General features: G+C 34.2%; 1 protein-coding gene across 2 annotated transcripts in view; it reads right to left on the reverse strand.

The window, feature by feature from the left end:
* The window catches only part of CERS6 (ceramide synthase 6), a 334583-nt gene that overhangs the window by 65769 nt on the left and 245586 nt on the right, over positions 1–23228 (reverse strand). For both annotated transcript variants that reach the window (XM_074215783.1, XM_074215782.1), the window contains exon 6: positions 16017–16109. In XM_074215783.1, coding sequence (XP_074071884.1) covers positions 16017–16109 — 93 coding nt within the window. The remainder of the gene's footprint in view (positions 1–16016; positions 16110–23228) is intronic.

The following is a 23228-nucleotide window of genomic DNA, read 5'->3' on the forward strand; positions in this document are numbered from 1 at the left end:
CTTCTCACAATAAAATATCACTCCTAAGGAACTTGCTCTTTCACGTTTGCAAGTACTCGACTTCAACTCCTTATTCCCTCCACCAACTCTTATAACTCTCATATATATATATATATATATATATATATATATATATATATATATACACACACACACACACACACACACACACACACACACACACACACACACACATATATATTAGTTTGGTTAAAGCCTGCATTTGATTGAAATCACAGTTTTAAAGCAAACTGTTGGCAAATTGTGGAATAAGAAGATGCAGTCTTTTATACCTGATGGTGGATAACATCATGACAAAGGATTAGTGTATGGAAACATATAAGGTGTGGTTGAAGATGTCTATAAATATCTAGATTCACATTAATTATTAGAGAAATGCAAATTAAAGCTTCTCTGAGGTACCACCTCACACCTCAGATTGGCCAATATGACCAGGAAGGATAATGATCATTGTTGGAAGGATTGTTGGAAATCTGGGACACTATTACACTGTTGGTGAGCTGTGAACTAATCCAACCCTTCTGGAGAGCTATTTGGAACTATGCCCAAAGGGCAACAAAAATGTGCATACCCTTTGACCCAGCAATACCACTACTGGGTCTATACCCTGAAGAGATGAGGAAAAAGGGTAAAAACATTACTTGTACAAAAATATTTATAGCAGCCCTGTTTGTGGTGGCAAAGAATTGGAAATCCAGTAAATGTCCTTCAATTGGGGAATGGCTTAGCAAACTGTGGTATATGTATGTCATGGAACACTATTCTATTAGAAACCAGGAGGGACAGGATTTCAGGGAAGCCTGGAGGGATTTACATGAACTGATGCTGAGTGAGATGAGCAGAAGCAGAAAAACACTGTACATCTTAACAGCAACGTGGGAGTGATGTTCAACCTTGAAGGACTTGCTCATTCCATCAATGCAACAATCAGGGACAATTTGGGGGCTCTCTGCAATGGAGAATACCATCTGTACTCAGATAAGGAGCTGTGGAATTTGAACAAAGTACAAGGACTATTCCCTTTAATTTAGGAAAAAAAACAGATATCTTATTGTCTGATCTTGTTACCTCTGAGACTTCTCTTCTTTAAGGATATGATTTCTCTCTCATCACATCCAATTTGGATCAAGGTACAACATGGAAACAAAGTAGACTGACAGAGTGCTTTCCATGGGGGGGGGAGGGAAGCAAGATTGGGGGGAAAATTGTAAAACTCAAATAATATCTTTAATAAAAATAAATTAAAAAAATAAATAAATATCTGGATTTGTATTTGAACTCATGTCTTCCTCCCTCTAGGTCAAGGACTCTAAGCACTGTACTACCAATGTGCTTCTAATTGATCATCAATAAATTCAGGAAGCAAAAGGTCAACAAAGTTTAAAATGACTAATTCATTTCAATAAAGCACAGTAAGAGTTAAAAACTTTGGAATCTTTGGAATCCTCCAGAAACTTGGAAATTTTTCTTTAGTAGATCATTTTTTTTCTCATTTCTAGATACATTAGGGCACAGTGCTATATCAGCCAGTAATATGTTTATATTATGCACTTCAAAAATATAAAAAGGACTAAAATATTAGGGATGATCACCATCTGTTTCCCAATTCCACTGAGATAAAGAAAAGAAATTGGCTGCAATCAAACACCGGTCAGTGGGGATTTAGAAACACTAGAAGTTACTAAGGGAAAATGGGACATTTAGGAAGACAGTTGGTGGAAAGGAGGGGGAAAGGCATTTTATTTGTGAACAGTGGCAATATAAAATACAAAATAGCATTGTTAACAATTTTTAATTTTTTAAATTTTTACTTGTTTATCCTTTTTTATTCCTTCCTAATTTTCCAATTGAATTAGGCTTTATTTATTAATACCTTTACTTTTTGGTCTACTTAATTCAATACAATATTTAATAACTGTAAAACAATTTTTTTTAAATGAAGAAGATAGGACTTGTCTAATTAGGAGAGTTCTTCATCTGATATAATTGTTTAGTTCTATTCCAGAGTAAACGTAAGAAGATGAAATAATGTAATTTTATACTGAGAAGGGACCTTATAATCTATTTTAGAGGTACTTTTACTTTTTTGTGTCATGAATCCCCTTGGTAATTTGGTGGGACTTATGGACCCTTTCCCAGAATAATGTTTTTCAATGCATAAAATAAAATATGCATGCTCACAAAGGAAAACAACTATATTGAAATGTAATTTTAAAAATATTTGAAATAAAGTCCACAGACCCTGGGTAAGAACCTTCAATCCCTTTCTTATGAACTTTTCTCACCCTTTTACTTCTGATTCTCAAAATATAGTCTTCCCCACACTAGAATGGAAAAAAAAAGTTTTTCTCCTGGTATAGACTTGGTATGTTTGGGTAGGTTATTTGGTGTGGTCATATTCACTTAACTTGGAACAAAAGTATCAAAAGATCCTCCAAGATTAGTAAATGAGTGTTAAGAAAAGGGGAAGAAGAAGAAATGACTTCTCCATTCTAGTTCTAGCATATCTGAAGATATGTATATCAAGAAGAAATTATGAGGATTTATTTTTGTTTTTGTACCAAGTGGGAGACTATGGATTGAAATTTTTCTACTCTGGATAATATAAAAATACATTTCATACTGAGACAATGTTGTTTTAACCACTGGATGTTTAGAACCAACTAAACCAGAATGAGACAAATGTAAGTCAATAAACAGTACACTAAGGGCAATGACTGGCATAGTCACACTCTTCAGTATATTTTTTTTACTTGATTTTCTTTAGGTTAAGAGATAAAACTTCTTTTTGATTTTAGGAGTTAATATAAATTACCCCACCATGTGAATTGTTCCAATGCTCAGCAAACCTAATGAAATCATGATCCATGAATACCAGTAACAGAGTTCTGGGGATGCCACTCAGGAAGCCTGGTGACCATCCAGTGAAAAGCAATTATAGTAAGTGATGAGGGGAAAGAGAGCAAAGCTTATGTAGGGATTAGAATTCTTCAATGTGAGGGTCAGGAAGAAGGTGATCAAAATCTATAAAATAATGACATCCATCAAAGTTCAGTCCTTCAAAGCATTCTTCATTGAAGCTTGATCTTTTTTTCGAGGAAGGTGCAGTAGAGAAGGAGTAGTAGATAATATAAATCATTTTACTTTATGAGCTGAGAATATTCCATTATGCAGTATATCTATGAACTCATCAAGGTAAGAACCCACATTGTACACATCAACAACAATATGGGGTGATGGTCAGCCATGATGGACTTGTTCATTTCTGCAGTACAATAAGCAGATCCTTTTCATTTTTATCTTTGTACATCAATGAGGTAGATTATGGTCATATCTATATGTTACAAGGAAGGATGTAGATCTGAGGGAGAAGGGGTAGGATTTCAAAGGTAAAGTCCCTAAAAGATAATGTGGATAGAATTTCAAAGTTCAAGTTCCCAGTCTCTAGAACTGTCAGGAATATGAAATATGAATCCAATGGGAGTTGAAGAATGTTGAGAGATGAAAGCCTTCTCCCAATTAGGCAGCTGCTAGAGCATCAAAGCTTCTTTATTTCATGCAAAATGGAAGGCTTTACACCGGTGATATGATATCTGATTACCCTAGGACAAATACAATTTTTAAATAAATTTTTCATTGCAAAAAGGGGAGTGATGCCTTCTCTGAATTGGCAGATTGCTCATTCCATGAAGCCTATCTGCCACAACATGAGTGTCCTATCCATGGAGAAAAAGAGAAACAAGGTCATGGTGTTTAGGTGAATGAGACCTATATATTTAATTTATATTCAGCAACTGAATCCTTATAAATTAGATAAACTGATTTAAAAAAAATAACCCTCTTACATGTGCCTATTTGCCATCACAGTACCTATACTTAGGGTATCTTCCTAAGTTTCCTAGAACACCCAGCACCTAGTGCAATTCCCGAATATTGTAGGAATTTTAAAAATCTTTGTAAAATTAAATAGAACTTTAGGTGATCCACATCAAACATAGAATTCATTAAATTCATAGATTCAATCATAGAATAATTAGGTTTTTTAAATCTGGGCAGGACCTTAGTGATGATTTGGTCCAATTTCATCATTTTTCAGTTGAAGAAAATCATGCTCAGAAACTTTGTTACTGATCACATAAGTTTGAAAAGTCAAGATTTAAACTCTGGTCTTTTGACTCTCAGTTCAGTTTATGCTGCATCTAACTCCTTTATAAAACTTCAAAGCATCCATAAGCAGATTATTTTTGCTATTACAGTGAAAGTTACCTTTATGGATACAATATTACTTTATATTTTGTTAGATTTGCTATAACTTTTTAGCTCTTGGACACAAATATAACTGAAATAAAAATTTGCTGTGTGAATGATATTTATCTAATTTTCCTTCCATAAAACATTTATGGTATTATTTCAAGATTAAGATCTCATAAATTTTTTCAGTAAAACTATGCTTAGTATTTAATTTTTTAATTTATTTTAGTGCAATAGAAAGTGACACTGCAACACAAATTTTTAGTTGGACAACAGAAAGCTTTTTTTCAAGAATCATCAATTCTCTTTTTATACCATCAAAATTTCAATTATTTAGCATCTTTTTTTTGTTTTTTTGCAAGGCAATGAGGTTAAGTGACTTGCCCAAGATTACACAGTTGGGTAATTATTAAGTGTTAGGTCATTTTGAACTCAAGTCCTCCTGACTCCAGGGCTGGTGCTCTATCCACTGTGCCACCTAGCTGCCCCTATCATTTAGCATTTATTAAGCAGCTATTATGTGCCAGGAATGGGAAACAAAAACAGAAATTATAGTCTCTGACTTTCAGAAATTTATGTTGTTTTTTTTCAGGGAAGAAAAAATATACATCTGTATATATAAAATAAATACATGATAATTTATTTTAAACTGAGGGGAGAGGAAGCCAGTAGTAGTTACAGGTACTATGAAGGGCTTCAATGTAGAAGGAGATACTTGAGCTGAATCTTAAAGGAAATTAGGGGTTTTACTAAAACAGGCAGAGGTGAGGAGGGAGTGGAGTATATCCCAGGCCTGGAAGACAGATTTTGGAAAGGCACAGAAAAAGGAGGAACCCAAAGGAAAGCATTTTGGCAGAACCTTAAGAATGTGAGAGGGATTCTGGAGATTAATTTGGAATTATGTATAAAGGACATTAAAAATGTATATACATTTGATCCAGCAATACCATTACTTGGTTTTTATCCAGAAGAGACCATGAAAAAAGGGTAAAAAATCCCACATGTACAAAAAATATTCATAGCAGTTTTTTGTAGTACAAAGAATTGGAAATTGAGGAGATGCCCATTAATTGGGAAATGGCTGAACAAACTTTGGTTTATGGATATGATGGAACATTATTGTTCACTTAAGAAATCATGAGGGAAAACATTTCAGAAAAGTCTGAAAAGACTTGCATGAATTGATGTTGAGTGAAATGAGCAGAACCTGAAGAACACTGTACCCACTAACAACATGCGGTGATGACCCACCATGATGGACTTGATCATTTCAGCAATACAATAATCGAAGACAATTTTTAAAATTAACAATCACTATCTTTTTTGAGTCTTTCTTTCTTTCTTTCTTTCTTTCTTTCTTTCTTTCTTTCTTTCTTTCTTTCTTTCTTTCTTTCTTTCTTCCTTCCTTCCTTCCTTCCTTCCTTCCTTCCTTCCTTTCTTTCTTTGTGGATTTTACAGTTTCCCCCTAATCTTGCTTCTCACCCCCCACAGAAAGCAATCAAAGACAATTTTGAAAGACTGGTGATGGAAAATACCATTCATACCCAGAGAAGGAACTGTGGAACTGAAATGAAGACCAAAGCTTATTTATCTTCAATTTTTAAAAGTTGTCTTATGCATTATGTCATTTTTCTCTTTCTAATGTTTTCTTCCATTTGGATCTGATTCTTCTGTCAAATATGATCAATATCGAGCTATGTTTAATGTGGTTATATATGTAGAGCTTCTATCAGATTGCTTTCTGTCAGGGAGAGTGGGGAGGGAAGAGAGGAGGGAGTAAAATTGAAAAACTCAAAACTCCGCAAAAAAAATGTTTGGTTAAAAACTACCATTGCATGTAGTTGGAAAAACAAATAAAATGTTAAAAAAAAGAATGAGAAAGAGAGTAATGTATAAAAAGACTGAAAAGGTTGGCCATAGCCCAGTTGTGAAGGATTTCAAATCCCTAATAGAAGAGTATATATTTAATCCTTGGGGTAATCAGTAGCTACAGAATTTAAATGAGAATACTAATTGAGAACAAAAAACATTATTATTTAAAATACTAATTGTTATTACTGAGAATACTAATTGTTATAGAACATAAACATTTCTCTATTAAGCAGCTCAACAACTCACAAAATGTATTTTGATTTCAAATAATATTAACAGCTTCCTTATTCAGCTAGGGGTGTTATGGATAGAGTGGTGGGCCTGGAATGAAGAAGACCTATGTTTAAATCTGAACTTTGACACTTTCTGATTATTGTGTGACCCTAGGCAAGTCACTTAACCTATGTGTGCCTCATTCCTCAACAGTAGAATGGGAATATTACCTCCCTCTCAGGAGGATCAATTGAGATATTTTTAATGCATTTAATATGGATCCTGGAATATAGAGAGTGCTTAATATACACTTATTCCCTTTTCTTTTCCCTATTCATTTACTATTGTTCATTGTCAGTTGTCCTTCAAATATTTGGGTCATTCAGTAATGTCTCAAATTATAGGCTTCTGAAGTTCAGGGAAAGGTTTTTGTATGTGGGTTTTTTTAGCACCTCACATGATGTTGTCACGTGTACCTAGATATGTAATAGTTTTAATTATGAGAGAAGTGACTTCATGAGCACTTGTAATAATATCACTTAGCATTCTAGGGGCATGATCAGTAATTTCTGTCAGGGAATAATGACATAGAGAATAAAAGCTTTTTGCCCACTTCTGAAGACAAAGATAACTACTGCAAATCTGTCTAGGTACTCAGTTACTGTGCGGCACCAGACAAAGCCTTCCAGTTGAAACCACTAGGGAAATTTTACAGAAGTCAGAATCTAATTAGAGATGGTCCAAGACACAGTCATCATTGCCTTGACTCTCGCTGGAAAAAAAAGCTGTGGGATTTTATTTGACAATAGGAAGTCAAAATTTTAGTTTTACAGTTCAGTTAGAAGCAAAATCCATTATACAGCAAAGTGCCCCTCAACCCCACACAATCAACCTACATCTTTTTTCCTTTTCAGAGGAAAGAGTATCCTTGACATCTAGAGTTTTTCAAACAATTATTTGCTCTAATGAAATTATAGTTTCTGAAAGCTAATAGTTCTTACTTTTTTAAGGATTCCACTAGCTATAAAGTAAAGCAAATCTTGAACTGAAGCTTTTGTCATCTCTTGAGACATGACTAATAATAATAAAGGCACTTCACTTTTTTCATTATTGGTCATGGCTACTCATCTAACCCTGATGTAGAAGGCATAGTTTAGCAGTCACATTCCTTATTTTATATACATTTGGTCTATCCCAATTCAAGGACCATATTTTTGAAGGGCTAAGACTACAGGGTTAGTATTAAACAATAGTTTAATGTACAGTGTTGGTCCTGTTGGCTAAGAATAAAAAAAATGTTAGCAGTTTTGGTTTACAAATAACTGAACACCTCCCCCCCAAAAATCTATATGATTTTGCTTCTGTACTCCCTATTTTTAATTAATGGAATTATAGCACCCCAAAATGTCAGAGCCAGATAAGGACATAGTCTCTGATGTCTTCCTTAGTCATATTAACATTACTGCCTTCCTGATCCTATAGCTCAAATGCCTTGTCTCCCTTATTGTAGGAGCTCTTAGAATTCACTCAATGTAAACTTTAGTTATCTTCCTGATGCTCTTTTTGCTTATTCTCATCAAAAGTTCTACACGATAAAATGACCAAGTATCCAATGAAACTATTTCTTATTACCTATGGGAAGTCCTAAGGTCCTTCTAAGGAGATACTGTGAGCCATCCTTTCATTTATGCCACAACTTACTGTTATCTTTTGATTTTCCTTATCATAATATCAATGTTGTAATTTAGTTTTCAACAGTATTGCAATGCATTTGTCATAAGATAAAGAATTCTCACTGAGTACTCATACTTAAATTTATTCATTTGTTGTTCAACTCTGTGACCTCATTTTTTAGGGTTTTCTTGGCAAAAGATACTGAAGTGGTTTGGTATTTCTTTTTTAACTCATTTTCACAGATGAGGAAACTGAGGCAAACAGGGTTAAGTGACTTGCCCAGGGTCACACAGCTAAGTAAATTTCTCAAGGCCATATTTGAACTTAAGAATTTGAGCCTTCCTGATTCCCAGTTCAGTGCTCTATCCACTATCTAGCTGCCTCAAATTAATTTTTAGATGTTAATAACAGTGTGATTCTTAGCATTCTTCTCCAACCACCCATTTTCACCACTTTATAACACAACATTATGGGATAAGTGGTCATTTAAGATTTTTTTCCCCTTTATCTCACTGTTGCTATGGTCAAGAAATTCATCATTTCCTGGCTTGTCCACTTGCTCTGGTATGCTCCATAATAGTTTTATTGATCCTAAGCTATCATAATCAGCATGTCATTAGGAGCATACTCAAAGCCTTTCCAATTGGTAGACCCTACACTAGTATCATGGTCTTTAAGAAATTAAAGTTACCTCCATGCCATGAGGAGGTATAGAATTTGGACTTTTTGGAGGTACTTTTGGTTCATACCAGCTAGATGGGGGCAGTGGATAGAGTACTGGGCCTAAAATCAGGAAGATCTGAGTTCAAATCTGATCTCAGATATTTACTAGCTGTATAGCTTTGGACAAGTCACTTAATATCAAATTGCCTCATCTGTAAAATGAGATCATAATTATAAAGAACTTAGCACAATGTAAATGAATATAAAAGTTAATTATCATGATTAATTCATTACAATATCAGGCTAACTTCTGTCATTTGCATTATATGATATCAAGCTAACTTCTATCATTTAAACCAACAAATTCAATAAAATCTTAAGCTCAAATTTCCTTTTATGATACCCTCAAAAAAATCCCCCCAAACAAAGAAGAAATTCAAATGAAATCAACAAATATTTGTTTGGTCCATGGTTATCTATTATATACTTCTTTCTTAGAGCAATAGGGAAAATGTAGTTTCTAGCTAGAAAAATTAATATTTGTGATGGTCAAGGTCCCCTGTATTGAACATATACAATATTATGATTCAGTACTTGCTTCCTTCTTTCCTTCTCTCCCTCATTCACACATACCCACATACAGGAAATCATTAGTCTAAGTTTACATCCTTAGGTTTGACCTATATGAAGATTTAGCTCTGAGATTCTAAGAGCCCAATACTCCAAGGAGTTCCTTCTTCCCACAGAAACTTTTAGTGTCTTAGAAATACCTCAATGAAATTAGAAAACTTTCTTACTTTAAATCAATCAAGTACAAAGAAGAACCTCTTTAGGGAGTCTGGAACCTTTGAGCCCTTTCACATAAGTACCCATAACCCTGGAAGTAACTGGTAGCTAGGAGAACAGGTGCTGTAGTCAATAGATACTGGCTCAATGTGGCATGAAGAGAGATACACAGCTTACCAATGCCATATACCATGGAATGAAAAACAGTAAGTGACTCTCTTGGGGCTACTTTCAGCAAGCTACATTCCTCAGGGGTTGGTGCACTGATGAGTTATCTCCTCATAAAGACACTTGTCTGGTAGCATTTGAGTACCATACCTAATCTTTTATTGCACATGTAGACTGTTGGTTAAGCTAGCCTTTGAACAAAACCCTATAAAATTCTCCAATAAAACATAGGCATCACTGAAAAAAAAACCAGTTCTATCATTTAGGTACCATCCTGAAAACATTAGTTCTAAATTATCTTGGTACCCTCTTCAGAAATATAAATATTATAAAAGAATATTTTCTTTCTCCATGCTTATTTTCATAAGAAATAGTGAAAGAAGAATTGAACATGAATCAGCCACAGTTTGGTATAATGGATAGAGAAATAGCTTGGAGTTAGAAGAACTCAAGTTCAAATTCTGACTCTAACACTTACTAACTGCATGGTAAACCTCTGAGTTTCAGTTTCTTTATATGCAAGTTGAAGATGAAAATAGTAACATCTACCTCACAGGGTTGTTATAAGAGTAAAAAAAAGCGCCATAAAGTATTTTACAAACATTAGACTGTTACATTAATATTAGTTATTTTTATTATTTTGAATCAAGATTCTGTGCCTCAGCAAGAATCTTAGAAAGGTAAAACTCTGTAACAACCATGAAGCAGAACTTAATAAAGCCACATTATGTTCTGTAATAATGGTCAGTTATCTGTATTTACTGCTTATATTGAAAATAGTGTTAATATTATATAGCAGGAAATAAGCTACATATTTTTCTATGTAGATCAGCAGAAATAATCTAATGTGTTTTCATTTTGACAAAAAAGAATGAATTTTAAAATGGAAATCAGGTAGCTTATTAGGCATTCCATTCCCCAGAAGAAGGCCAAAGTAAAGAAATAAAGACATTTTCTTTTTTTTTATTAAATATTTTATTTGAGTTTTACAATTTTTTTCCCCAATCTTATTTAATAAAGACATTTTCTAAGACTCACAGATGAAAAGCTTGTTAAGCAGGAAAGACAGACATCTAGGTTGCACTAGAAGGAAGGAAGGGTTGTGAATGGTAGCATTAGAACTTACAAATAAGAAATGTTGCCATTCCATTACACTATTTAGCCACAGATGGCATGTCAAGCTTTAAAGAAATGGCTGGACTACCTTAATCATTATGTTTCTGCCCTCCCTAGAAAAATTTCTCATGAGATTTAGTGTTTCTTTTAGGTTAAAACAAAAAAGTACAAGTTGACTTTACCAGCTAAGCCTGGGAGTTCTGCCATATGCAATTTACTGTGAAGTACTCTGAAAATGTCCAGAATTCACTGGCCATGTGCCCAGGCCTTCTAGCCAAACAGCAGTTTAGCTAAATGGGTGCAAGGTTTAGACACAAGCAAGCTGTTCAGAGCTCCAACATTGTAATATTCATTAGTGCCTCTTCTGAAAACTAATATTATAATATTTAATAGCATTTCTTTTGAAAATTCAGAGGCACAGAAATTATTTTCAGGGTGAACAGGTGTGAGAAGATACATAATTTCAAAAACACTATGCCTTGAAAAAGGAAAAATGATAAGAGTCTATCTCCACCTGTTATTTCAAAAAGAAATTTTGATTTTTGTTTCAAAAAACTCAAATTTTAGATGCCATTGTTCTACTTATTGGTTTATTCAAATTAGAGTCTTCAGACAAAATGGCTCCACATTTATTATTTAATTTTCTTTGAGAAAATTAATGGCAATTCTCATCTCTACACATAAAGCACAAAGACAAAGAGGAAAAAAGCTGTTAAACTATGTCATGACAATGCAAAAAAAAATTTTGGTCCTTCATATGTGGAATTTTGGGGTTAATATGGGAATAAATCAATGTTTAAAAACAACAGAGCAGAAGTATAGGGGAAATGGCTCCAGAAGCAGGATATTTTTGTCAAAATTAAAGATATTGCTTGTAAGAAGTTAGAATCCTAAATCCAAGCCTTTGAAAGTAATTTCCAAATGTCTACATGTGATGAAATACATGCAGGAGACATGTTTGTAGATTCCTGGTCTTCATTTGAAACCTGCCAGTCTAGTTCACTGCCAAGTAATAGGGGAACTAAGGAAATATTCTGATTACTCTTCTATTAACTTCTTTGTTAATAAGCTTTTAGAGGTCAGATTCTTTGTCATGTCAATGGGTGTCTTCAAATACTTTGCTTTCATAATTAGGGAACAGGCTGAAATCTTGCTTTTTAAAAAAAGTTTAGTATGTTCCAATATAGGAGCTGAGGTGGTTTCTGGTAGTACAAATATACCATACTTGTTCTGACTACTTAAACAGCAGATCATTTGGTCACTGGAACAATGAGTGAAGTATCAGTGAGGAATAGAGACACCCGATGAAAGATAAGGGAGAAGAAACTAATTGTTATAGCTCAATAATGAAAACAGGTAAACTAAAGCTCCTTGGAGATTAAAAGCTATGCAGGATAATGAGCAGGCCTGAACATGGTTGAAATTCTATTTTCATAAAAGAAACAACAATAAGTCAGATGAGTCAGGGACATATATTTGTACTAGCTGTTAACAAAAGGAGACGATGGCCAAGATCATCATCTAAGCAGACATCAACTGCAACTAGCCCACTGAGGTTTGACTAACTACCTACATGCACATACCATACACACCGACACACATTTCTCACGTTCTAGGCCATTAGCAATGCCCTTTACAAGTCACAGTGGTAACATCTTTCTTTGTGAATATTTCCTGTATTTATCTTATTAGATGTTACATCTAATTAGTTGTAGTTCCTTATTAGCATCATGGGTATGTCTCATAAAGAAATTAACAATAACCTCAGAATAACCAGTGTCTCTATTAAATTATAAAGCCAGGACCCTGTGATTACAAGAAGGTAGTACTGGGTTCCTCAAGTCGATATTAGCAGAGCAGAAGCTCTCTGGCAGTTCCTAATAAGCTTGTAATGCTTAAGCTTGGGCTTGGCAAAGCCCAAACTGTCTGAGAAGAAGTACAAAGGCTGATCAGTAGAAGACTGCCCAATGACTGATTTTTTTTTTGCAAGGTAGTGGGGTTAAGTGATTTGCCCAAGGTCACACAACTCGGAGGTCACATTTGAACTCAGGTTCCCCTGACTCCAGGGCTGGTGCTTTATCCACTTTACCACCTACCTGCCCCAGGGAAAAAAAACTTAAGAAAAAATCCCTATGTAACAGGAGTTAGTTATTTTTGCTATGTAAGCATTATTCATGGCTCGATTTCCTGTGGTAAGGATAGTCAATAATATTTTAATATCATTCCTGAGCTTTTGGTGGCTCTTTTCCATCCATCCCTGCTCCTAATTGGATGAGATACCATAACGGCTTCAAGGAGTCCAATGGTACGCTTGACAAGAAAGATGTGTAAAGTCTTCCCAATGCCTAGTAAAATGGGCCTGGTGATCAAGAAATTGGAGTCCTGGTCTAGTCCTAACACTATGTGGCTTTTGGAAAGAGGTACTAACAACTTCCTATCCTGAATATCATCTCCTCTATCTTCCCAATGGGGATACCATCAGAATATGTTCTAAACACCAGTAAGACAGCAGTTCCTAACTCAGCAGACGTTGATGCTACCTGGGACACATTTGCACCATCTTTCTTTAAGACAGGTGTTTCTAATTATTCTATTACTCATGAACCTCTGTGGCCATCTGGGAAGCCTATGGTCTATAGATCTTTTCTCACAATATCTTTTGTAAATCATTGAAGGAAATGTTAAGTTTCTGTTATAGGTTAGTGAAGAAAACAAAATGTGTATATGTATGTATATATATATATATATTTCCTTTTCCATTGAAGTTCACAAATATGTTGAAATTTATCCATAGATATCTTGGGGTTTAAAGACTCCCACCTCCCTAGCCCTACTAGATCTAAAAATTATATTATAAAGCATCAATCACCAAAACTGTCTGGTATTGGCTAAGAAATAGAGTGGTGGGATCAGTGGAATAGACTAGGTTCAACAGCAGGAAATGATTATAGTAATCTGCTGTTTGATAAACCCAAAGAGTCCAGCTTTTGGGATAAAAACTCTCTCTTCAGTAAAAACTGTTAGTATGGCAGAAACTCAGATTAGACCAACATCTCACACCTTATACTAAGATAAGATCAAATGGATGCAGCATTTAGACATAAAAGGCAACATAAGTAAACTAGGAGATCAAGGAATCATTTACCTATCAGATCTATGGAAAGGGAAGCAGTTTATTACCAAGGAAGAGATGGAGAACATCATTAAAAACAAACTAGATAATTTTTATTACATTAAATTAAAAAGCTTTTGCATAGACAAAACCACTGTGACAAAGATCAGAAGAAATGCAGTAATTTGGGAAACAATTTTTACAACTAGTATTTCTGACAAAGGGCTCATTTCTAAAGTATATAGAGAACTGAGTCAAATTTATTTTTAAAAAAAGCCATTTCCCCAATTGCCAATGGTCAAAGGATAGGCAGAGGAAATTTACAGATGAAGAAATTAAAGCTATCCATAGTCATATGAAAAAATTTCTCTAAATCATTTCTTATTAGAGAAATTCAAATTAGAGCATCTCTGAGGTACCCCCTCACAACTCTCAGACTAGCTAATATGACCAGAAAGGACAATGATCAATATTGGAAGTGTGGGAAATATGGGACACTAATGCATTGTTGGTGGAGCTGTGAACTCATCCAACTTTTCTGGAGAGTAATTTGGAATTATGCCCAAAGGGCAATAAAAATGTGCATACCCTTTGATCCATCAATGCCACTATTGGGTCTATGCCCTGAAGAAATCATGAAAAAGGGTAAAAATATCACTTGTACAAAGATATTTATAGCAGCTCTATTTGTGGCAGCAAAGAATTGGAAACTGAGTGAATGTCCATCAATTGGGGAATGGCTGAACAAATTGTGGTATATGTATTCGATGGAACACTATTGTTCTATTAGAAACCAGGAGGGATGGGAATTCAGAGAAGCCTGGTGGGATTTGCATGAACTGATGCTGAGTGAGATATATTGTAACAGCTACATGGGGGTGATGATCAATCTTACTGGACCTGCTCATTTCATAAGTACAACAATCAGGGACAATTTGAGGGGTATTTATGATGGAGAATACCATCTGTATCCAGAGAAAGAATTGTGGAGTTTGAACAAAGACCAAAGACTATTACCTTTAATTAAAAAAAAACTATTATCTTAATATGTAATCTTTCTATCTCTTATTTTTTTTTCTTAAAGATATTTCTCTCTCAACACATTCAATTTAGATCAATGTATAGCATGCAAACAATATAAAGATTAACAGACTGTCTTCTGTGGGGGATAAGGGAAGGGAAGCAAGATTTTGGGAAAAATTTTAAAATTCAAAAATAAATACATAAATTTATTTTAAACATTAAAAAAAATTAAAAACAAAAACAAAAACTCCCACCTCAAGGAATTTAGGAGGTGTAATCCAGGAAGCTCTGAGGCATTCACATGGATCACATTATCCCAAGGATTCTGGAAATCTGTATTTATTCTTTCTTGCCAATGATATCTGCCTTATCATGCCAATACTGTTTCTTACCCTTCAATCATAGAAAGGGGCAATATGGGGTTGATGTAGAGCAGAACAGTCTGGCTCCATAACAATTGCTGATCAAGTTTTATCTTCTTCATAGAGTTTGTGGCACAGTGGATAGAAGGTCTGGAGTCAGGAAGACTCAAGTTCTAATTCAGCCTCAGACACATTAGTTGTATAACCTTAGCTGAGGTATTTCATCTCTGTCTGCCTCAGTTTCCCCATTTGTAAAATGGGGATAATAACTGCATCTAGCTCTCAGGATTGTTGTGAGGATAAAATTCTTGGCATAGTGCCTACCATTTGGTAGGTGCTTAATATATAGTTTGTTCCCTTCTCCTTCCCCATATATCTGAGCTAGAAAATCAGATGAATGGGAATTATATTATCAGCATCCATTTTCAGAGACATAAAAGCATTGAATGGAGAAGAAAAACTTTCTTATTTTTTAAATAGTCAGGTTGCCAGGCTGATAAACAACAGTGAGTATTAACTGGCAGGAATTAATATAAAATTGATAGTTTATGGAAAGAAGAACCATAATATCAAAAAGATATTATTAGTACAAGATGGTAACAAAGACCTCATTTTGTGTAGTCCAGAACGAGATGTCTGTGTTTCAAATCTACCCATGCCACATTTTGCTTATGCCTTACATACAGCCATAGCCAAAAGCCACAGAAAATACATGACTACTGCCTCTTCTGATTTATGTCACAACTTCCTCTTACCTTTCTTTTGATGTCAGTGAACTGAGAAAACATTAAGGACCAATAGAAGGACAATTCCAGAATATAGTAGTAATGAAGATCAGGTGTCAGTGGCTGGAGTGAGAGATGAAAGAAAACGTTTATTAGTTATTATGGAACCTATTCTATTTTAAAAAACATTTCAGGTATATTTTATATAAGTCATATGACACTTGCGGCTTGAACAAATCATCTGAATTTCATTCTGTATAAAGGCAATGTTTTCAAACTCAGGGTTTTATGTCATTGTCCTACTTTCCTACCTCATCCCCAACAAGTTTTCAAATAATATGAACACTTGGTAGTTAGTTCTTCATTGGTCTGGTAGAAGCATTTAAGGTCTTTAAGAAATCTAAAGAATAATTTTGGGACTTTTTAAGAGCACTTGAAAACCACAAGCATATCCTAAAACAGAGGAAAAAATAGCACTCTATGACTGCTGTGAGATTTTGTTATATGTATATACTGTAATCTCCTTGAATAAGAAGAATAAATGTATTTTTGTTCCCAGTCTTAGGCTAAAGGTTTGTTGCTTAGTTAGGCTCATGAAAACAAGAGGAAAAGGGAACATTTATTATTGCATTCACTATGTTCCAAGGCACTGTGCTAAGTGATTTACAAATATGATTGCATTTGATCCTCACAATAACTCAGTGAGGTAGGTGTTATTATTATTCCTATCTTATAGTTGAAGAAATGAGGACAAACAGAGCTTAAGTGATTTTTCCAGGGCCACTTAACTAGTTAAGTGTCTGAGGCTACCTTTGAATGAAGGTCTTCCTGATTCCAGGACCAATATTCTATTCATTATACTAACTAACTGCCTCTCAAGAGTTAGAATCATCTGAACTCATCATTAAACCTTGATGTTACAGAAAAAATAATTTAAGATACTGTCAAGACTTAAATGGATGCTTTAAAACATTAACTTAAATGACTGCAATAATGGAGAAGCTACTCTAATAATTTGGAAGCCTACAGCCAAGTAGCATGGAATCAGAGATTTTTGAACATTTTAGGCAAGGGTCTCTATTCAGATGCTGGTTAGCCTGATAACTGTTTAAAAGGTAGGAAGGGTGGACTGATGCACAGTTGAGCAAAATAGTTCTAATTGCCACAAATTGGAGCAGGTGAATAGGCACTTCAAAAGAATAAGACAGGTATATGTAAGTAGGGTAAAGAAGCAGGAAGGTTTTCAAGGCACTTCAGAATTAAAGTTTTAAGTGGAAACTACAAAAGATCATAGTTTTATTCAAGAAGTAGAAGGTAAACCAAAAGAAATATCTATGTGGGCTTGTCTGTTTTGAGTTATATTCCTGTTATAGGACTCACCAGCTCCATGTGTTATAAATACAAACTAATTCTCCTGCTTTAGCAGAAGTTGAATGGGACTGAAGAAGCACATCTCCTTTGGTGAAAAGTATATTTCCTAGATAGGATAGAGAAAACAATCTCTAAAGAAAAGATTCTTGAGGAAGCAGAGAGGAATCAAGATCTAGGTCAAGAATCATTCAAGTTGAGAAATATGATATATAAAATTTAAAAAAGGTTGAACCACTGGAACTCTTTTAATAGAGACAAATTCAGATCTATTGGAAAACATCAGTGGCTCATGCTCTACAGAAAAGTGAGATTCAAAGGCAGTGAAAGGTTCAAGTAAACATATTTCTAGTCCTGAGGAAAAGAGATAAATAGTGATGGCTGGTGGTTCTTTATTCTTAGAATAGCATAGAGATGATTCTAAGGAAATATAACCTGAATAAATGAGAGGTACACCATCCTCCTAAAGTTTATTTTAGAGTAGTAAATAAAGGGTCTACAAGACCTGTCAAACTTACAAAACATTAGCAACTTCTGATAATTCATGAGTGATCAAATGATCATTTGCAAAATGAAGAAGTTGAATGATGTGATTTTTAAGATTCCTTCCAGTTCTAAATCCTATCATCCTTTTTTAAATGTAATTTTATTTTTTTTTATTACATAAAGAAATACTTTTCAGAGGTGGCTAGGTGGCACAGTGGATAAAGCACTGGCCCTGGAGTCAGGAGTACCTGGGTTCAAATCCGGTCTCAGACACTTAATAATTACCTAGCTGTGTGGCCTTGGGCAAGCTACTCAACCCCATTTGCCTTGCAAAAACCTAAAAAATACTTTTCAACATTCATTTTTTGGTAAACTTTTGAGTTCTCCATTTTTTATTTCCCTCTCATCTCTCCCCTCTCTCCATAACAACAAGAGATCTGAATAGATTATACATGTGCAATATACATGTACTATATATATTAATATATTTCCATTAAATTCTATTATCCTAAGAGAAATATAGTGTTCAGGACAAGGGAGAGAATAATTCCTTAACAATCTTCACTGTCCAACCTCATTTAAAGTATTGTGTTCCAGTCTCAGTGGGCATTGAGTTAAGAAGGATATTGAGCAGTGGAAAGATATCCAGAAAAGAGTGACCAAGATGATGACATAATAGAATCATGTCACAATTAAAGGAATTTGGGATGTTAAATGGAAAAGAACTGATATGTGAGAGAAGGGAAAGAAGAAAAAGAAGGGATGAGGAATATAATGACAACTTTCAAATTCTATATAGTTACAAAGAATAGGGCTAAAACTAATGGGGCAAAGTTACACAAGAGCAGATAGCTCAAAATGAGAAAGAATTTTCTCACAATTACAATGCAAAAGGCTACCTCTTGAGGCAATTTGTTTCTCTATTTCTAAAAGTGCTCAAGTGGGGCAGCTAGGTGGTATAATGGGTACCAGTCCTGGAGTCAGGAAGACTTGAGTCCAAATCCTGCCTCAGACACTTAATAATTACTTAGCTTTATAACCCTGGGCACTTCACCCTATCGCCTTACAAAAAACAAACAAAAAGTGCTCAACCAGAGTTTAGATGACTACCCAGTCATGTGACTCAAAGTCAGAAAGTTCTATGGTCAAATCCCATTTATGATACTTACTCATTGTTGCACAATGAGTAAATCACTTCAACTTGCTTAAGTTCATCTTTTTTTGCATATAAAATGGGAATAACAACTGAACCATACAGCTCATAAGAGTTGTTTTGGATTTCAAATGGGGTTATTTATGTAAAATACTTTGCAGAAGCTGAAAGTTCTATATAACTGGTTATTTATTATGGCTGTTTCTTGTGTCAAGGATATTATAATAAAATGAGTAGCTAAAAAGGACAACTTTTAAAATCTCATGTAACATTAAGATTCCATAACTGATGGAAAACTATTTTGTTCTAAGAAGTAATGAGGAGAGGGGGTGGTTTCAGAAAAAAATACAAAGACCAATATGAATTGATAAAGTGAGAAGAACTGGGAGATAATTGGGAACAGTAACAGAAATGTTGCAATGATGATCACCTGGGAAAGACTTGAATACTCTGATTAATACAATGATCCAAGACAATTCCAAAGGACTCATCTGAGTGCACCTTGAAGTATAATTTTCTCACTTTTAGTTTATTTATTTATTTTACTATTTTGTGATATAGCTAATATGGAAATGTTTTGCCTGATTTTGTATGTATAATTAAGGCATTCTTCTTGCCTTTTCAGTGGTTGGAGGAATATTGGGAGGGAGAGAATTTGATACTCAATTTAAGAAGAGAAGAATGTTAAAAAAAATTTAAAATAAAAAGAACATTAAAAGAGAAAAAAAGATTCTAAGTTTGGGCAGTTGGATGGTGCAATGGATAGGGTACCAGTCCTAGAGTCAGAACTTAAGTTCAAATCTGGAATCAGCTATGTTCTAACTGTAAATCTGGGCAAGTCATTTAACCTAGACTTCCTAAAAAATATTCTATAACATTACAATTCTTCCCCTAGAAAGGTAAAAGTTAAGAGGAAACAAAATGGAAATTTCTAAAATTTTCTACACTGTAGGTAAGATTAACAATCTTGTTAAAAGTCAAGTAAGATAGTTTTAAATAAGAATTTTAGAAGTAAAACTTTAACCTCTGTATAATAAGCATATGGAACTCACTACCCATAAGAAATACTACTACCAGGAATTATTGGATTTTTAAAGTGTTTCGACATTTATGAGTGACAACACCTAACAGTATCTACTAAGAGAAGCAGTAACATGTTAAACTACCAAATTTAAAGTTAATATCAGAAAGAATAATGGTACCCTGTCATAATACAGTTCTTGTGGAAAGCTATTGATAAAAGAATAGTTGAGTTTGATCCACTGAGGAAATTTCTATGTTCCCTGAATAATGACTTGTAGCAAAAGAAAATGTTTGTTAAGTAGCACTTAATAAATGTTGAATGATCTGAAGAAAACAAATTTGCAAAGTTCCTGGCACAGAGTTGGTAACTAATGTTTATTATTTGATTAGATGATGGCAGAGACTTTGGGAGAAAATGAAGGGTCTCTTTTAAACCTTTCATTTTAGTGTACAAAACAGCCTATTTTGTATGTGAACAGTTTAGTTGCTTTAGAAAATAGAAAAAAAATTGTAATAAAAGTGACAAAAAAACTTATGAAGAAATAGTATCTCATTGATAAAATTTTAAGGAATAGCAAATGTTGCTCTAAATACCAGAAAGAGAATTGTCAATAAGATGAATATACTGAAAGAACCTGTTTTAAGGCAGAACAATGACTAAGATAATGATAACTGCTGGGCATTGTGGTCCATCAACTTATTCACCCGTTATTATTTTTAGAGTTTTAAAGGGTATAACTGACATTATAAATCATATAACTGTTTGGGGGCTAGAGAAAAATTACACAAGGACTGTTCGGTTTCATAGCTGACAGAAAGATGAGTTTCTTAAAATCTGATCCGCTAAGGTAAATATGAGTTACTGAATACCAGGAAGAACTTATTCAAGACATTAGGACTATTAAAAAGCTATTTGGAAAAGATCGAAGGAGTTGGGATGGAAGAGGAATCAGAAGATGAGGGATAACAGACATATAGAAGGCTTTTATCTGCTCTGCTGGGAGCCTACTAGATGAAAGAGTGACTGACTGAAGAAAGACTGCTTTTAGGTGAAAAACTGTTGTTTTTTTAGGGTCTGTAGGGTGAAATAAAGGGAATCCTCTCAGGAGTACCTGTGTTGCCCTCTGGTTTAAGAGGGAGAAACAGAATGTTTTGCTGTGATAAAGGACTTTGAGCTATACAAAGTACAAAGATCTAAGGAGCTTGGTAGTGCTCTGACTTTAAAATACTTCTCACTGAAATGGAGTAATACTTTTTTTTTTTTAAGTATCCTGGTAAAGGTAGATATGAATGAAAATAGTTTGTCATTGTTTCATTGACTCAAGAGCAAAAGAGGAATAGTTTTGCCCATTTGGAGATCAGTAAGGACCAGAAGGGAAACAGATAGTAGAGGAACAGTTTCATATGCTGTCCTGAAAGACATCAGGATCCGAAGTCTAGAACTTCACATGGGGTTCCCCACTTATGTGGCTCCTTGCCAAGTTTCTAAGTATATCCACTCTCTGATATTGGTATATTGTTGGAAAACTGTGATCAATTGATGAATGAATTATAGTTATCCCTGCCCTTACTTTCTGTTGAATAAATCTTGTGATTTTTGTTGTTTATTTAATTGTATTACTTAATAAATGTTTTATGTATAAGAATTACTGATACCTTGCAGACCAGTGAAATTGGTAATGCATTGTTGGTGGCTCAGGATCCACTGGTGAGAAGTAAGAATATATTCCCTGCACATATACACATCATGGTTATCCTAGAATCCGATTCCTAGAACCCTAAAAATAGAGTAGTGAATTGTAGTAGTTTATGTCCTCATTCTGGGAACTCTAGATCTAGAATGAATTCATGTCAGGATAAGTAAACCAGTCCAAAGAGAGAGATAAGAATAAAAGTCCATGTCATCTATATTCTATACTATTGAGGTTAGTCTCAATGTCTTCATGTGAAAATTGAGATAATAACATTTGCAATATACTGATGTTTTAATTAGTCCTTCAACATTAATATTACATTTTTGAAAATGAAATCTTATTTCTGTCCTGACAGAAATATCTTGAAAGTATCAACTTTGTTTATAAAGTTCATTGAATTCATATAAAATATATTACTATTTTTACAACTATATATTTGTAAAATAGCACAAGATCTATATTTCACATGACATACCTTTAATACAATGAAAAAAGGTCACTATTACCTCTTTCATTTATTGCTTATTTAATTATTTTAATAACATATCAGTTATTGAGAATGTGAATCAATATTTCATTTCAGGGTCTATAGGGTGAAAATACTTCATCTTTTAACAAGTCATTACTTTTCCAGAGCTTGAACTGCAATCTGTGTATGAATAAAGAAATAACTATACATGCAATTCTATCATTACATGAATAGTTACACTTTTCTTTTGCAGAATGCTTATTTGTTTTGTTTTTTTGCAAGGCAATGGGGTTAAGTGACTTGCTCAAGGTCACACAGCTAGGTAATTATTAAGTGTCTGAGGTCAAATTTGAATTCAGGTCCTCCTGATTCCAGGGCCAGTGCTCTATTCGCTGTACCACCTAACTGCCCCACAGAAAAAGCAATTAATTTCTAATTAGTGTGCCGCATTCTTCTAAAATGACCAATTTTTCATAAATAATTACAAATCTTTTCTGCAATTGTATATTGAATAATTCATGTCTGTATAGTACACAAAATCTTATCAGTAGAAAGCACAATAATGATACAAATTCCCATGCTGTTCTCCTGGACAACGGCATAGCCAATGTCCATTATATAATCTTGTGACCATCAATCACACAATCTCTCTGCTTTTTGGTGCTCTCTAAAACATATTCTGTCGATACATTTTGGGCTACTGCTGTTAGCCACTCATTTTTCCCAGTAACAATTTCATCCAAAAAGCTGGGAGATGTTGTAGGATTGAGTATGGGAGCTTTCTAGGGTGCTTTTTAAAGATTAGATTTTATGTCATCTTTCACAGAGAACATATCATTCATTTGGATCATATGGTAGAATCTGTCTTAACATGTAGCCTGTTAGAAATTCTATCATGCCAAAAGAGAACTAAAGTTTCTAGAAACCTTTAATAGACAACAAAAACAGACTTCATAGTCTTTGATGTGGCTGAAATTTAGTATATCACTATAGAGTAGAAGAGGAACTTTAAAACACAATAATTCAGGTATTTTAAGAAAGCATTTGGG

This window comes from Macrotis lagotis, chromosome 1, assembly GCF_037893015.1.
Source record: "Macrotis lagotis isolate mMagLag1 chromosome 1, bilby.v1.9.chrom.fasta, whole genome shotgun sequence".
Taxonomy (NCBI): Eukaryota; Metazoa; Chordata; class Mammalia; order Peramelemorphia; family Peramelidae; genus Macrotis; species Macrotis lagotis.